The sequence below is a fragment of the Nanorana parkeri genome, unplaced genomic scaffold (assembly GCF_000935625.1).
Source record: "Nanorana parkeri isolate BGI_ZX_2015 unplaced genomic scaffold, ASM93562v1 scaffold25, whole genome shotgun sequence".
NCBI lineage: Eukaryota > Metazoa > Chordata > Amphibia > Anura > Dicroglossidae > Nanorana > Nanorana parkeri.
Genome location: NW_017306293.1, coordinates 747,147 through 765,453, shown reverse-complemented (window position 1 = coordinate 765,453; position 18,307 = coordinate 747,147). Strand labels below are relative to the sequence as shown.

The following is an 18,307-nucleotide window of genomic DNA, read 5'->3' as shown; positions in this document are numbered from 1 at the left end:
GCAAGCTACAGCTCGCGGTATACTGAGACGCCGCAGCCGGAGCGGATCCCGACGTAGATGACGGGATCCGCCCAGCTGCGTGAGTGACAGCTGGCTCTGCCTATCTAGAGGCAGAGCCAGCTGTACCCGCCCCCTCCCCCGTCCGTTACGCCAGTCAGCGCTGGCAGATCGGAGCAGGGAGAGGGGAATCCAGCCCTCCCCCTGTCACGGCAGAGAGCCGTGACAGGATCGAGAGGTGAGCGAACCTGGTATGTGTTCGCTCACCTCCCGATCTACTGAGCCGACCTGTGACAGTCTCATTGTCACAGGTCGGCTAGAACTATGAGGTGAGTGGAAATCACTCATCTCATAGTTCTCCTTTAAGTTGTCCAATGAAAAGCAGTCTCAGCTGCAAAAACGAGCTAAAAGAACAATCACAAATGCGCAAAAATGCGCTGATCGGCGCCTTTACATTGAAGTCTATGGAGCATAACGGGCTGATAAGAGCCATAAAAGAGGCTTATCAGACTATTTCAAAACACCAGGCCTATTTTTCTGCATGATTCAGCATGTTTGTGTGAACGGCCCCCATGGGAATACATGTGATTATATATTCAATGCGTTTCAGCATGGAAAAAACGCACGACTAAACGCCCTGGTGTGAATGGGGCCTTAAGCTGCTATGATAGAGACTGGCAAACATTACAGTGTACAGTGCATGGCACCAAAGTAATACATATATCATTTTTTTAGGGCAAATTAGGCTTTTTGTTCTTGTTAAAAGCTTAGCAAGTTATGTAGTTATCAAAGAAAGTGTTTTTAACTTAGGGCTGTTACTGATTAAAATTTTTGTGTCCGATTAATCGAATTTTTAAAAAATCTATTAATCGATTAATTTCAATTAATTATAATGCACATACAGATGCTAGAACGAGTACTTCCTGTATCAGGAAGCCAGGCTGCGCCACCTTTCCGTTACACGATGCCCGGCTTCCGGATTTTCTAGCTTCCTGACCAATCGGGAAGCCAGGCAGAGAGTCATTACACACTACCCGGCTTCCTGATTGGCCCGGGAAATCGGCTCCATGCTCTCTCATCACTTGTGATGAGAGAGCATGGAGCCGATTTCCCGGGCCAATCAGGAAGCCGGGTAGTGTGTAATGACTCTCTGCCTGGCTTCCCGATTGGTCAGGAAGCTAGAAAATCCGGAAGCCGGGCATTGTGTAACGGAAAGGTGGCGTCATGCTCCCTCGTCATCTCATGAATCATAATATTAGGAAACTGACCTTAAATCATTAGTTTGTATTGCTTTAGAAAAAATGTGACCTGTCCCTTTATGGAAAAGTATCGGTAATTGGTATCGGCGAATACTTGATCAAAAGTATCGGTACTCGTACTCGGTCGTAAAAAAGTGGTATTGGTGCATCCCTTATTTCAACTGTCGTATCTGAAGGGACAGTCCCTCTTTTTCATCCCACTGTCCCTCTTTCCTCTTAAAGCTGAAATCCAGTCAGCTGTAAAAATTAAAAAGGCTTTGGCTCCTTTCCCCCTGAAATCTCCTGCGTTATTTGATGCTCCTGATATATGGGCATAGTTGGGCTCCATGAACAATGCAGGGCAGAGGTAGGTGATACACGATGATATTGGGGAGCCCCTGATTGCTTAAGCTGCAAAGATTAGCTACTCCATGGGACTGGTCATATGGTGTGGAGGCAGACTGCTCTTAATTCCTTACCCCTTAAGATGGCCATACACTGCTCGAATGTTGGCTGGTTCCTTCCCTGTCCACACCACCCCTTCACCGGTGACGTCACGGACATCGACGTCACCGGACTCCTCCCCCCTTCCCTTCATTAGCCGACGGAGCCACTTGGGGAAGGGGGGAGGAGTCCGGTGACGGCGATGTCCGTGACATCACCGGATCTCCGACGGAAGACCCGGAAGCCGGACGGAGAGGTGAGTACCGATCAAAAGAATTTTGATAGATCAAAAAAATGTACTATTAATCGAGGAATTAATCGTTAATTTCCACAGCCCGAATTTAAATGTTTTTAAATAAAATTTAAAAAAACTACTTTTTTGCACTCACACACAGAAGCTGAACTTGATGGACCTGAGTCTTTTTTTATCTACTATGTAACTACTGTAAAAAAAACAAAAAACAATAATAATAATAATAATAGGCGATCCCTAAAGACTCATCTCTTCATGTAAGCCTATCCCTCCTCAACCTGACCACTGAACAATCACTTTCTCAAACAATTCATCCCCACACAGCTACCCCCTTAATGTATCACTTCCCCCTCCCTTTTAGATTGTAACCCTCACGGGCAGGGCCCTCCTCCTTACCATCTTGTCTTGAATTGTATTGTAATTGTAATGTCTTCCTTATATTGTAAAGCGCTGGGCAAACTGTTGGCGCTATATAAATACTATGTAATAATAATAATACTTAGGGTACATTTAGACGGCCAGTTTGGGTCATACAGTGGCAAAAATCAGCGTTTCTCTGTTGTGCGTATGCACAATTGTGTGCGGTCAGCAGCCTGTACTAATCAATGACAGGCACTATGGCTGCTCACATGTATCCACACATCCGAGTGGTTATATGGTTATATGCGGTTAGGGATGAAGAGCCCTGGATGCAAACTGTCCCATATTGCATGTGAACGTTCAGATGTGTACAGCCCAGAGTGGCCTCGTGAATGAGCCTCAGCCAGTGCTTCAAATAAAAATGCAACTCTGCCTCCAATACTTACCTTCTCTACAATGCTGTTCCAGCAGTACCCCTGCTTCACCAGGAGATGTCCTCAGTCTCCCCACGGCCATTCACAAAATGCCTTGTATTCTGTGGATGGTTTACAGCAGGGGTGAGTAAACTCCGGCCCTTCAGCTGTTGTGGAACTAAAAATCCCATGAGGCATTGCAAGATTCTCCCAGGCATGGCTTCCAGAGACAGATGCATGATGAGATTTGTAGTTGCCACTGGTTTACAGAATACAAGACTACTGTTAATAACCAAGGGGAGAGGAGATATAAACAATAAACATATAAACAATATTAGCCCTTCTGTGTATGAGAGCCAAAGGCTCTCTTATCTACAATGTAAGCTGTACTATCTGTCATGAATGAAAGTATTAATTTTAAAGAAAAGAGCAGAGATACTGAATATGGCACACAACTCCGCAGAGGTAATTATTTTTACATAGAAATTACTAAAAGATCTTTGCCTGGAGTTCTGCTTCCAGGCTCATGTAGATGTGCGTTAACGCAATGCACCAGAGTTGAATCTGAACGGGCCGTATGGGTGTCTCTTTCACACCGGTACAGCTTTGATATTGGATTTCAGATGCATTGTTTGACATTTTGTAATTGATTCACCTGTGAAATGACTGAAACAACAAAATGCAGGTTGATGTGCCAAAAACGCAGCATGCGGGACCTTTTATCAGCATGTTGCAGTGTAATGCAGGGGTGCAAATGGGCCCCATAAGAAAGACTGCATTTTCTCCTGCCTAAAACATGCCGAGAAATGTATGACAATGCATCTGAATGAGCAAACATAAAGAGGATTGCTGACTGTAATGAATATTATTTCTAGTGGCTTGTGGTTTAAATCGCTCCATAACATCCATCCTGTACATATGGTCTGCTGTTCTTTTTGCAGGAGAGCAACCATTGCAGTTCCCCCTTAAGAGAAGAAAGAGGCTGTGCCTGCAGTAAGAGGGAGGGACAGAGGATCTATTTAAGGGGCAGTCAGCCAAGAAAACAGGCTCAACCTGACAGCTGCCTGAGAACATAGCAGGAGCCGGTGAGACAGCTTGAATTGTGTTTGTTTTAGTCAGATAAATACTATAGCCTGCTCTTACAGAATCTTACAGAGCCCATAGTTGGACATATATCTACATTCTCTATAATATTACTGTGTGTCTATATGTTATATAGCATATTCATATTATTCATACTATTGTATTGCTGATGTGTGGTATATACTTATGTTAAATTCTTTTTATTTTTCTGCTTCGTTTGCTTACTCAGCCACATTAGACATGACACAAGATACAGCCCTAGATATGAAGGATGTGGAGCTGAACGAGATTGACCCAGAGAAGCAACCTATGGCCGCAGGGGCCGAGGACCCTCCAGTTGGAGGAGGCAATGAAAAAAATGGTGTTGTTAAAGTTAAGCTGGAGGATGAAGATGATTACAGCAACAGGGCCCAGAAGTTTACTGGCCTGTCCAAAGACGAGCTTCTGAAAGTGGCCGGCACCCCAGGGTGGGTGAAAGTCCGCTGGGCTCTCCTGATCCTGTTCTGGCTAGGCTGGTTGGGAATGCTGGCTGGGGCAGTGGTTATCATTGTCCAAGCCCCTCGCTGCCGTCCTTTACCTGTAATGGAGTGGTGGAACAAGGGACCACTTTATCAGCTAGGAGATCCCGAGACCTTCCAAGATTCAAATGCCGATGGAGTTGGTGATATTGCTGGTGAGCATAAAAAATATAAAGTGATATCTAGCATTTTTCTAATGTCTGTGACCCCTTTAGTCCATGTGCTTGATTATCACTGCATTATTTATATTCAGTCCCCAGTTCAAAATACCTATTCGTTTGTACAAGGTTCTTAACCTCGTGCTACTAGCCTGCTGATGTATGTATGACACGGCAGCATAGGATTGCATCAGAAGACCCGGCATCATACAGGAAGTTCTTCTGTACAGGCCTGAGCTGGTATAGAAATCTATTGCATCAGCTTCTTTGTATTGTGCTTATAAGTCCATGGAAATGGAATTATAGCCAAACGCTCCATTGTTTTAGTGATTTACATTTACAGGAAATATAAAGTTCAGTCACTGTATATATTGTTTGTGCTGATCGGCTATTACTTATGCTAACATCTAAGCATGGCTTTTTAGACTGGAACAATATTAAATGTCTCATAGTGTATACAAATTACAACACCTCTGATTGTCCTAGACCAGGGGTGTCAAACTCCATTTAATTGTGGGCCACATCAACATTATGGTTGCCCTCAAAGGTATCTGCAAGACTATATAAATGTATCTAATCTGCATTCGATTATCACTGGTTTTAGTAATAACTTAATACCTAGATCTGAAAGTAGAAGTCTAGGAAATGGCCTGATGGGCTGGATTTGGCCCCTGGGCCTTGAGTTTGACATGTGTCCTAGATAGTATATTTATTATAAAATGCTTACTACTATTGTGCTACATTAAAACTATAGCTGCCGTTTGAAAATATCAGGTGCCTGGCTGTTATATTGATCCAATAGCTTTAGTATTTTTTTAGAGTCACTAACCTAGAACAATTATGATTAGGAGTTCCGGCTTTTGACTCCACTAGCTACCTGCAGTAACTTCAAACATTTTAAGGCCAAAGGCTTTTAGGTTGATCTTTCTGTTGATAACTTTAATAGATCCTAAGGCAGACCAGTAACTGGAGAGAAGTGGCAATCAGTTACATAGTTACATAGTATTTGAGGTTGAATAAAGACATTAGTCCATCAAGTCCAACCTATTAGGATCTCATTCTAGGAGTACCTGTACCCCTGTATATTACGGTCCCTTAAGAAATCGTCCAAAAGTTTCTTGAACAATTCCACATTATTTGCTGAAATCACCGCCTGTGGCAGTGAGTTCCAGACCCTAACTGATCTTACTGTGAAGAACCCCCTTCGCCCCTTGTGCTGGAATTTTTTTTCCACCAATTTTAGGTGATGGCCTCTAGTTTTTGTAACGGAGTTAATTTTAAACAGTTTATCGCTAATGTTGCTACCACCATTAAACATTTTGTACATGGAAATCATATCCCCCCTTAATCTCCTCACCTCTAATGTGAACATGTTTAAATTTAGTAGCCTCGTCTCGTAGCTCTGGTCCTCCATACCCCTAATTAGTTTGGTTGCCCTTCGCTGGACTTTTTCCAACTCAAGGACATCTTTTCTTAGTACTGGTGACCAGAACTGGACCGCGTACTCCAGATGAGGTCGAACCAATGATCTATAAAGTGGCAAAATTATAGACTTGTCCCTGCAATACATCCCCTTTTTAATACAGGACAAGACCCTGCTAGCTTTGTTTACAGCAGCCTGGCACTGCAAACTACCTTTCAGTTTGTGGTCTACAATGACCCCCAAATCCTTCTCCATTTCTGACTTCCCCAGCGGCATACCCATAATTGTATAACCCATTTGTTTATTTTTAATTCCAAAGTGCATTACTTTGCATTTATCGACATTAAACCTCATCTGCCACATTAATGCCCACTCCCCTATTTTATCCAGGTCCTCCTGTAATGTTATAGTGTCTAAGTCCGTGTCTATTACCCTCCCTATTTTGGTGTCATCCGCAAACACGGAAATATCGCTGTTAACACCCTCCCCGATGTCATTAATAAATAAGTTGAACAATATGGGACCCAGCACAGAACCCTGAGGCACACCGCTCATTACACTAGCCCAGTCTGAAAAGGTGCCATTTACAGATACCCTCTGGACACGTTCCCGTAGCCAGTTCTCTATCCACGTACACACCACCTCATCTATGCCCATAGCCCTCAGCTTGTGTAGCAAGCGTTTGTGTGGTACCGTATCAAAAGCCTTTGAGAAATCCAGATATACCACATCTACCGGCCTCCCTCCATCCATATCTCTACTCACCCCCTCATAAAAAGTTAGCAAGTTAGTTAGGCAGGAACGGTCTTTCCTGAACCCATGCTGATTGTCATTAACTATCCCGTTTTCCTGAACAAATTCTACCAGATAATCCTTTATTATGCCCTCTAGCATTTTACAAACTACCGATGTTAGACTGACCGGCCTATAGTTCCCAGGTTGGCACCTTGCCCCCTTTTTGAATATTGGGACTACCGTAGCCCTCCGCCAATCACTGGGGATCCTACCAGTCATTAAGGAGTCCTTAAAAATGAGGATTAATGGTCTAGTTATAACCTGGCTTAATTCCTTAAGTACCTTGGGGTGCAGGTTATCCGGACCCACTGCTTTGTTTGCATTGAGCATTTTAAGTCTTTGTTGTATCCCGGTTTCTGTCAACCACTGGGGTATATTTTGAGTTAAACTGGGAGTTTTATCATGTGTGTCAAACCCGTTTCCCTCCCGAGTGTATACTGAGGAGAAAAAAGCGTTCAGCGCCTCGGCCCTCTCCTTGTCGTTTGTGACTAGCTTCCCGCTTCCATCCTTTATTGGGCCTATCTGCTCCTTTCTCACCTTTTTACTGTTAATATATTGGTAAAATTTTTTGGGGTTCTTTTTACTATCTGCGGCGATATGCTTTTCGCACTCCGTTTTAGCTGCCCGGATTTCTAGTTTGCATTTTTTGTTACATTTTTTGTAGTTAAGGAACGCCAATGCCGTCCCTTCCGTCTTATATTTTATAAATGTCGCTCTCTTGTCCTTGACGTGTTGTTTTACAGTTTTATTAAACCATATTGGTTTAGTCTTTGATCTTTTATTTTTGCTCCCTAAAGGTATACACTTTGAAGTAGCAGTATGTACTGTGTTTTTAAAACAATCCCACATCTGGTCTGTGTTTAGGTTTTGAAATAAGTTTTCCCATTTTATTTCCCCCACTAGGTTGCGCAGCTTCTCAAAGTTGGCCCTTCTGAAGTTTAGGGTTCTAGTCCTTCCAGTACACTTCCCTTTTCTGTGTTCAATATTAAAAGTAATCACATTGTGATCACTATTACCCAATGACTCCCCAATTACAATATCCTCGATTAACTCTGCATTATTAGTGACAATTAGATCTAAGATGGCATTTTTTCTGGTAGGAGTCTCCACCATCTGGTCCATGAAGTTGTCGCGCAACATGTTTAGAAATCGCCCCGCCTTTGCCGAACCCGAAGTTCCATTGGCCCAATTTATGTCTGGGTAATTGAAGTCACCCATCACGACTACATTGCCCTCTCTCCCAGCTATTCCTATCTGTGAGTGAAGATTGACTTCTCCCTCTTCCCCTATATTTGGAGGTTTATAGCAAATACCCACGAGAAGTTTACGGCTAGCGTCCGTCATATCTAGCTCCAGCCATAGAGTTTCCACGTCTTCCCCATTATTTGACGTGATATCGTCCCTTATATGCACATATAGATTATTTTTTACGTAAATGCAAACACCCCCCCCTCTTCTCCCACCTCTGTCCCTCCTAAACAGGTTATACCCCTCTATATTAGTAGCCCAGTCATGCGTGCTGTCCAGCCAGGTTTCCGCTATACCCACTATGTCGAAGTCCTCTTCAATTAACCTAATTTCAAGCTCCTCTATTTTATTTGCCAGACTTCTAGCGTTGGTGTACATACATTTAATTCCTCTCTTTTTGTGGGACAAAAGTTTACTACCTTGTTGTTCCCCACTATTTTTATTGTTATTATTCTGCCTTGATTTCGGTCGTCCGTTGTTAGTTATACTTACATGTGCCAACGGATTTCCTATATTGACTGGAGTGAGCCCACTATTATTAACTCCTTTTTTACTACTTTCTGTGTTATTTTTATCTATGATTAAATTATCAACGTTTAGTTTAAGTAATTTTATTTTTATACCCTCCCCCCCACTTTCTAGTTTAAAAGCTCCTCCAGTCTTTCTACCATTTTCCCTCCCAGGAATGCTGCACCTTTCCCATTAAGATGCAGCCCGTCTCGGCTGAAGAGCCGATAGCCGACTGCGAAGTCAGCCCAGTTCTCCAGGAAACCAAAACCTTCCTTCTGACACCAGCTCCGGAGCCACTTGTTAAGCTCCCTCAACTCGCGCTGTCTGTCCGGAGTGGCTCTTGGCACCGGCAGTATCTCTGAGAAAACTACCGTGGAGGTCCTTTCCTTCATCCTAGCACCTAGGTCTCTGAACTCCTGTTTAAGGACACTCCAATTTCCTCCTATTTTGTCATTGGTGCCGATGTGCACCATGACAACGGGGTCGTGCCCAACCCCATCTAGTAATCTGTCAATTCGTTCCGCAATGTGTCGAACACGAGCCCCCGGCAGGCAGCACACTGTTCGACGCTCACGGTTCCGATGACAGATTACCCTGTCAGTCCGCCTGATGATGGAGTCTCCCACCACCAGGATCTGCCTCTCCTGACCCTCCATCCTGCTCCCGTCCTCGCCGGAGCACTCACTCCCCCTGCGGATATAGGATGAGTCGTGCTCCAGCAGTGTCCCCCCTGAACTGATGTCCCCAATATCCTGCAACTTGGCAAATTTATTGGGGTGAATCAGATCAGGGCTGACCTCTCTAGCACTCTTCCCCCTCCCCCGCCTTCTAACAGTAACCCATCTCCCCACCTCTGGATCCCGCTGCTCCAACCCCCCCTCCTCAGCCTGACCCCCCTCCACGACAGCCTGGTGCGTTAAGTCCAGACTCTTTTCCATGTTGTTTATGCTCCTCAGTGTTGCCAGTTTGTTGCTTAGATCCAGAATCTGGGATTCCAAACAGACAACTCGCTCACATCTAGCACAATTGTATTCCCCCTCGAACGCATGTTCAAGGAACGCATACATTGCACATGACATGCACCTGGTTGCATACCCACTCATGGAAGACATTATTTTATTCCACCCTTACTATTTATTTATTTATTTTTATTTTTAGTGTATATTAGGGATTATATAAGATTAATTATTTAACTGTAGTTTTATTTTCTAGGGTTTAGTGGATCACGAGTGGCCTGTTCAATAACTTGTTTGTTAAATTAAATAATTTAAATTAAATTAGATTAAGATAAATAAATTATACTGAATTATACTACCAACCTGGGTTAAATTATGGTTCACAAGTGGTACGGTCAATAACTTGTTTGTTAAACTAAATTTAATTTATACCACCGCCCTGGAAGAAGTTACAACCGCCCTGGTTAAACTTCAATTGTTTAAACGCCAATTTTTTAACGCCACTTAGCTCCCAGGCACTTTGTTCCCAAGCCCTGTGTGAGCAAGCTCAAAATGAGTGATGCACTAGTTTATAATACACCTGCTCAATGAGAGACACCTGAGCTCAATTAACCCCTCCCCCTAACAAGAGCACTGCAACCTGAGGGGAAAAAAAAAAGGGAACAGTTTAAAAAAACTGACAGAAAAGGAAAAAGAGTTTTTAAATACTAAAAAAGGGTCTAAAAAGGAAGGGAGACAACAGGTATTCAAAAAATCAAGCACTCAATATATCCCAAACAGTTCAAATCCCAATTTTTTACGCCACTTAGCTCCCAGGCAATTTGTTCGCCAAGCCCTGTGTGAGCTGGTCACACACTAGTCCAGTGTTTGCTTTTCTTTAGGGTGTGTGAAGATTTCAAGTATCTCAGAAATGCTGAACCCCTCAGCTGTACTGTGGTTTATTTGTAGATGTGTGCTGGGGTCAGGGGCTAAAGGCTAAATCTGATCTTAACTAGTCAAGCAAAGTTTGAATCCCTGCATTTTTACTGTTTAGGTATACAAGAGCGACTGGATTCCCTCAGCACCCTTAAGGTGAAAGGCCTGGTGATTGGACCCCTGCATATTACTTCCGCAGACAATTTTGTAGATACTGATCTCAAAGTAATTGACCTGAAATATGGTACACTGGAAGACTTTAAAAAGTTGCTGGATGCAGCTCGTAAAAAGAGTGAGTATACTTTCCGTATGAATATCTGTGTTCTTAAATTAAAGGCGAATAATGGGGAGAGTGGAATACACTCATCCCAATAGTTAGAGCCGAAGTGTGACACTGAGGCTGTCACATGTCGGCTCTATTGATTGAGAACTGAGGAATCGCATACCGCTGATCACTCAGTTCCCGATCTTATCGCTGCAGAGAGTTGTGACTTTCAGTCACTTCTCCCCACAGGAACTCCCCACTCCTCTCTCCGTTACTCCAGCACTGACTGGAGGGATGGATGGGGCGGGCACAGCTGGCTCTGCCGCTAAAGAGCTGTCAATCAGGTGGCAGGGTGGATCCCCACAAAATTGTCAGAATCCATCCCGGCTGCAGCGGCTCTGCGCTGTCAGCATATAGAGGGCTATTGCCTGCTATATTCTGAGTTTTGTGTCACAAAATGACATCCCGTAATGACCTGCCTCCTGGCTTCCTGATTGGTGAGGAAGCCAGGCTGCCTAGTAACAAGTGAAGCCGGCTTCCTAGCCTACCAGGAAACCGGGAGTTGGGTTTTGACCTGCTGCCTGGCTTCCTGATTGGCTAGGAAGCCAGCTTCACTTGTTGCTAGGCAGCCTGGCTTCCTAACCAACCAGGAAGCTGGGTGGCATGTAAATACTAGCCACCCAGCTTCCTGATTGGTCAGGAAGCCAGGCAGCCTTGACAAGTGAAGTCTATGTTTTCGCTAGAACATCGGCTTCACGGGCAATCGGGAAGCTGGGCGACGGGTCACGAACAGCCGCCCGACTTCCTGATAATCTGGGCACACAGCGCCGGTGCACGATATCGGCGAGTACCGAAAAACCGGTATCGGTGCATCCCTAGTTATAACCCCCCCACCCCACCCCTTCACTTCCTGTCGATAGTCACAACTGGAAGTGACAGGAAATCCTTCAAAAGAAAGGAAAATTCCTGGTGGTCAGCATGGTCACCAGAACTAGTGTCGCCATTGGAAGTTTTCCTCTCTATTCTTCTCCTGGTGACAACCCAAAATTTGGGATTTTTTTGCACTTTTAGTGATAACGGTCACCAGGACAAATAGAGGGGGGTGAATCTCCATAATTGTGACACAGACCGCAATAAACACCTAGCAGGTGTTCCGATCTTCTCCACTCAATCCAAAACTAAAAATCAAGTTTTGTCTTTAGTTGCACTAAAAATAATGTCCTTATACCTTATGTCCCATTTAATCCAGATTAAGATTATTGTGTTTTCTCATGAACTGGCTGGCTCCTCTGTGTTAAGATGATCTAGAAATAACCGCAGGAATAATGAACATATCTGTCTTGCACATCTATTTTCTTTAGGTATGCAGATCGTTTTGGATCTCACTCCAAATTACCTCGGTAGCGGTGCTTGGTTTAATTACAGTGTGAATGACCCAGATATATTGGATGGAATAAAGGTGAGCTTTATTGTTTGTGAATCTTCTTAGTTGAAAATATATTCACTCATTCACTAAATGACCCGGTTTTAAAATTGTGACTTGTTTTTTTTTGAAAACCGAGTCATATATGGCAGAAAAAGCTGTTCATTTAAAAAACATTGTTCTTTCTTTTGTTAGGAGGCCATGAACTTCTGGCTTGATGTTGGTGTTGGAGGAATTTATTTCCGTGGAATTGAGAACATAGACAATGTAAGTAATATCGGAGTGAAATTGGCATTTCATTGACATAATTACTGATTTTTGCTGACTTATTTGCATCTCTGATATTACAGCCAGGTGAGATTCTTGAAGATCTGAGGAACATCACTGCCAACCACAGCTCAGATGGCAACGCAAGGTGAATATCAGATCTATTCCTTCCTGTGCTCGGGGCAGCCTTAGTCTGACCATACCTTGCTTGTTTTTGCTTTATTTTTCTTAAGATATCGGTATTATCATAATGTTTTATGATTTGTCTTAACAGGGTGCTTCTTGCCTCAGCTACTGACCCTCACAGTGACAAAGTTCTAACAATCCTTAATGACACTGCCACAGGCATGTTAACTGCACGTTACCTGATCCACAAGGATAACTCGAGTGACGGCTCTCTAGGAGAACGCATCAAGCAGTACCAACAGGTTTCCAGTGACCAGGACAGGATCTTCTGGGCGGTAAGGGCAGCTGTAGTAACATTGTTGGGGAGACTCCATGGGTGCATTTTTATATACACTAAAGCTATCAAAATGGCATTTGTTACAGTAGGAGAAAACTAGTGTTCTTGCACACAACAAAGCGGTTGTAGCACACAAGAAAATAATCCAAGTTTATCCTAAGTCTTGTCATCTGGTGCTGTGTAATGTACAATACAACTATCCATCCCTCCCCCCATGCTAAGGTCCTAGGTGTCATCCTTGACTCGGACCTCACCTTTCTTCCCCACATCCAATCACTATCCAAATCCTGCCGCCTTCACCTTCGTAACGTCTCCAAAATACGCCCCTTCCTCACCAAGGAAACCGCAAAATTACTCATCCACTCCCTTGTTATATCTCATCTTGACTATTGCAACTCCCTCATTGGCCTACCTCTGCACAGGCTATCCCCTCTTCAGTCTATCATGAATGCAGCTGCCAGACTCATTCACCTAACCAACCGCTCAGTGTCTGCAACGCCTCTCTGCCAATCCCTGCACTGGCATCCAATAGCCCAAAGGATCAAATTCAAAATATTAACCACTTACAAAGCCATCCACAACTCTGCCCCCGGCTATATCTCAAACCTGGTCTCAAAGTATCTCCCTAACCGTCCCCTATGCTCTTCAAAAGACCTCCTGCTTTCCAGCTCTCTCAACTCCTCCCATGCTCGCCTCCATGACTTCTCTAGAGTCTCTCCCATCCTATGGAACTCTCTACCCCAACCTGTCCGTCTATCTCCCACACTGACTGCCTTTAGGCGATCCCTTAAGACTCATCTCTTCAGGGAAGCCTATCCCACCTCAACCTAACCATTGAACAATCACTTTCTCAAACAATCATCCCCTCATGTATCACTTGCCCCTCCCTTTTGGATTGTAAGCCCTCACGGGCAGGGCCCTCCTTACCATCTTGTCTTGAATTGTATTTTGATTTGTAATGTCTTATATTGTAAAGTACTGCGCAACCTGTTTGTGCTATATAAATCCCGTATAATAATAATAATCCAGCAGGTCAATGTAATAACAGATTTTTTTTTCTAATGCGGTCTGATAAGCACTATGCTTGTTTCACATGATTACACTACCGTACATTTTTTTTTTTAGGTGTAATAGTTCATTCTGCTTTTCTTATATAGAAGAAATATAGGACTTTAATTTATAATAACAAAATTGATCTTCACTTTCTTAATGTAATATGTACTGGAATGCCACCTTAAATATTGTATACGTGCATATTGGGTGAAGAAACAAATGAAGGACCTATTCAAATGAACTTGTGTGCCCCTAAATGACCCACACAAGTCAGTTTTTATGTATAAAAAAATTGAAGTGATGCAACAATTTGGAAATCTGTTTAGAGATAATAATCACCACAGACCTCTGGTGTTGTAGCAATTACGCGTTTCTTGGGTACCATGGTTCACAAGCTATGGATAGTTTCTGACATGCAGTAAGTTGATTTGTGTGATAGAGGATAAAGGGGTCTTCTAGGGGTGTGTTGTTTTATAAATGATCAGAAGTCTGTTATGGTATTATGGACCTTCTGGTCTGCTGGTAAGGTTCTTCATCTTTGCTAGCATATTATCAATCCAGCATATTGATTACTGCAAATTACCTATTCATGATATTGAACAAATCATTTGTAATATCCTTCCCCACAGGTCAGACCACAGTTGGGACACATGGCCTCTGCGGTTCAAGAGAAGCTGCTGCGTGTTTATCAGCTGCTGCTTTTCACTCTTCAGGGCACACCTTTTACTTTGTATGGGGATGAAATCGGGCTCAAAGACTTGCCTGGAAAAGTAAGTCATTTTTGCACAATCACTTGTGACCTTTATTAGTATATTTCTGTTTTATACATACTATTCCTTTTTAAAGACAAACAGCAGAAAGCAGGCCATATCTTGTCCATCAGTATTCTAGGAACTCTGCTATAAGACAGATTAATTTGTGTTCATGTAGGAATGTATCCTAAGATGGTAATGTGTGTAAATAATCAAAGCGTACTCCATCTCTGATATCTTCTCCCCATCAGCCTGCATCCAGCTCTCCTTACATGCAGTGGGATGACAGCAAAAACCATGGATTTTCTAAAGGATCACCAGAAAGGCACTATAATGGCAATGAGAACATCACATTTAAGGTGAGAATTGCTGTATACCGTATATACTCGAGTATAAGCCGTCCCGAATATAAGCCGAGGTACCTAATTTTAGCCAAAAAAACTGGGAAAAAGTATTGACCCGAATATAAGCCGAGGGTGGGAAATGAGGCAGCTACTGGTAGATAGATACCATTAAAATACATTAATATTTATTTAAAAGAAAAATAACCTAGCTCTGTAAGTGGAAAAGGGGGTACAGGGCTACATATCATGTACTACGGATCATTTAACCCATTCATATTAGCAGAGGATAATTGTAAATCTATTGTTCAGTGCACTCTATATGTAGTATATAGTACATGTACATATAGAGTGCCTGCAACAATACATTTACAATGATCCTCTGCTAACATGAATGGGTTAAATGATCCATAGTACAGGGCTACATACAGATCATTTAATACATTCATGTTAGTATAATTGTAAATGTATTGTCTGCACTGTATTAGCAGTATATACTCTATATAGAGTATATACTGCTAATACAGTGCAGACAATACATTTACAATTATACTAACATGAATGTATTAAATGATCTGTATGTAGCCCTGTACTATGGATCATTTAACCCATTCATGTTAGCAGAGGATCATTGTAAATGTATTGTTGCAGGCACTCTATATGTACATGTACTATATACTACATATAGAGTGCACTGAACAATAGATTTACAATTATCCTCTGCTAATATGAATGGGTTAAATGATCCGTAGTACATGATATGTAGCCCTGTACCCCCTTTTCCACTTACAGAGCTAGGTTATTTTTCTTTTAAATAAATATTAATGTATTTTAATGGTATCTATCTACCAGTAGCTGCCTCATTTCCCACCCTCGGCTTATATTCGGGTCAATACTTTTTCCCAGTTTTTTTGGCTAAAATTAGGTACCTCGGCTTATATTCGGGACGGCTTATACTCGAGTATATACGGTAATTCAAGGCATATAAACTGGTGTTGGCATCGGTGGGGGAATACATATTTAGGCAGGCTTAAACCTTAAACAATGGGTTGTCCTTCAAGGCCTGGTCCACCGGAGGGTGTGTGCAGGGGCGTGCAAAGCCTACAGATATGTTCTAGTTTTTTTTTATTGAACTGTAACTGGCCATACTGGGGAATGGTTATCTCCTGTCCATTGGGGGCCTAAACGTGCCCATAGGCATAAGTTGCCAGTCTCCCAATCTCCCAATCTCCCCAAACAAATATCTAGTGCCTATAGGACGCCTGCCAATCCCGCAGGCTGGAGTAATAGCGATCAGACAGCTTAAAAAACTGTGCTCAGTCTCTATATTGTTTCTCCCCTGCGGGAGGAGGAGGTCGGTTCAAATATAGCTTTGCTATATCTATGTTGAATGGAATCCTTTTGGTTTAAAGGTGTAATCATTACACAATAAGTTATGATAAGACACTTAAAAGAATGTTATCATAAGATACCTCAGAAGAAATGTCAATGTGCTTACAATGCTGAGTGTATTTGCATACAATTAGTCCATCATTCATTAGAAAACATTAATGACAAGTGCATTGTTCTTGCCTTGGTTGCCTTTTAGACATGCATTTAAAAAAACTACATATCCATTTAAAATGTTTTCTGGTTCAATCCCCTGTAAGAATCCTAAAAAGCACACGCTTGATCGATGTTTTCCATGAGCTAGTCTAGTATCGTTACTGTGAGTATGTGATATTGCAACAACTGAACTTTATACCCAGCAATTAACTTATCTTCTATAATGTCTTTTTTCTTGTACAATCAGTGCCCCCTGCCCCTATACTAAAGTCCTCTAGGCAGCCAGTTTTATCACTGCTGCCTTTACATTCCTGGCAGCGGGCCTTTCTTCCTCTTGACTCAGCAGATTTCATTGTTCAGATAATCCGGTGTCAGCAAGCTCTTGGATACAACCTTTGCCCTGCTTAGCAACCAAGTTTTGGCCAAACAGAAAAACATTTCTCAACTAAAACCTCTACAGCTGCGTTAACATTTCTGACCTGTAAAACGACCTTTTTAATATCTTGATAGTTTTTGTTGATCAGCTCAGGCTAAAAAGGCCGCCTTTTATGAATTTGCTTTAGAAAATATGCAGGATTATATTTTAATTACCTATACCAGAATATGAGAGATTTCTGACATTTTTAGCTGATTTCAGCTAAATTAGATTACAAAGAGGATTAGTTGAGGCCACTTGCGGTATTAGTCAAACAGTCACATGACAAGAAGCCTGCTGTTCACAGTAAACTTTAGCCTTGCTTACTTTTAGCTTAAAATGATATCCCTCAGTCTGATAGGATCCAGAAATGTTTATACATCTTTAGCTATCATTTGTGCTACAGAATTCAGGCTACTCATCACTTCTGGTCACTTTGAATAGAAAAGCTGACTATTCACTTTGTTTTTAGGCACAAGAGGACGACAAGGATTCAATACTCAATGTGTACAAACGTTTGAGTGAGCTGCGTGGAAAAGAGCGATCACTTCTGCATGGAGATTTCACACTACATCTTCAGAATGACAAATCACTAGCATATGAGCGCAGTTGGGACCAGAATGAAAGATTTGTGTCCGTATTAAACTTTGACCCAGATGAGGAGACAACTGTAACAATAGCACGCGAAAACCTGCCAGAACAGTGTACGGTAGTGCTGAGCTCAAACTCAGAGAGGAAGGAGGGTAGCAGTATCTCTCTAAAGAACCTGAAGCTAGTGCCAGGCGAAGCTTTACTGCTTAAATACCCCTACAGCGCTTAAAAAAAACCCTCCTGGAAAAAGTAGTAACTTTCACATTCCATATTCTGACCCTATTATTCCACATCAAGAGGCTCACAGTGTAAGGAAATGGCTGCACGTGCGATTTTTGGTCACACTGCTTGTATTGAGAAAAATAAAATGCCCACAGTTGAACATTACCTCTGCAGTAGACCTGCTAGACAGGTTACTGGGTGACCTTGTATGATGAGTAGCATGGGTATCCAGTATTATAGGGTTTTATGGACATTAAATATCACGTGTAACCATTCCCTTAGTCCTCTCCAGATCCCTTTCACTCCTCCCGCCCTTTCTTCCCCCATAGCAGCAAAAAGGTAACATTTGCTGCAACAGTATAGGTTTTCAAGTAGGTCTTTATACAGCAAGAGGTTCCTTAAACGCGTTAATAGCAATAAGTGGAGTATGTGTGTTTTTATTCATTTTTTTCTTAACATTATGAATAGTAACTGCACACAGTGCTGTGCTTGTGTGATTATTTTTTTTCATACAAATGTAAAAGTTTGCTGCACAGTGTTTGATAAAGATTTTCCTCTGCTGATTTCTGTGTGTTAGGGGAGGGACTAGTTGAAAGGGAGAAAAGCATCAAGGTCAGAATAATATTCCATGAATAAAAATAGCATTTCTGTGACTGCAT

General features: G+C 42.4%; 1 protein-coding gene across 1 annotated transcript; it reads left to right on the top strand.

Annotated features, from left to right (window-relative positions):
- Positions 1-3,685: 3,685 nt before the first annotated feature.
- On the top strand, positions 3,686-17,764 carry SLC3A2 (solute carrier family 3 member 2). The gene is made up of 10 exons (XM_018565472.1): positions 3,686-3,790; positions 4,027-4,461; positions 10,430-10,603; positions 11,938-12,035; positions 12,195-12,266; positions 12,350-12,414; positions 12,541-12,727; positions 14,412-14,552; positions 14,786-14,893; positions 17,308-17,764. Exons 2-10 carry the CDS (start codon positions 4,029-4,031, stop codon positions 17,653-17,655), a joined length of 1,626 nt encoding a protein of 541 aa, XP_018420974.1. The 5' UTR covers positions 3,686-3,790; positions 4,027-4,028; the 3' UTR covers positions 17,656-17,764.
- Positions 17,765-18,307: the final 543 nt, after the last annotated feature.

Coding starts and splice junctions, on each gene's coding strand:
- SLC3A2 (XM_018565472.1), top strand. CDS start 4,029: ATGACACAAGATACAGCCCTAGATATGAAGGATGTGGAGCTGAACGAG. Junction 12,036..12,194: donor ATATATTGGATGGAATAAAG/GTGAGCTTTATT, acceptor TTCTTTTGTTAG/GAGGCCATGAACTTCTGGCT. Junction 12,728..14,411: donor AGGACAGGATCTTCTGGGCG/GTAAGGGCAGCT, acceptor CCTTCCCCACAG/GTCAGACCACAGTTGGGACA.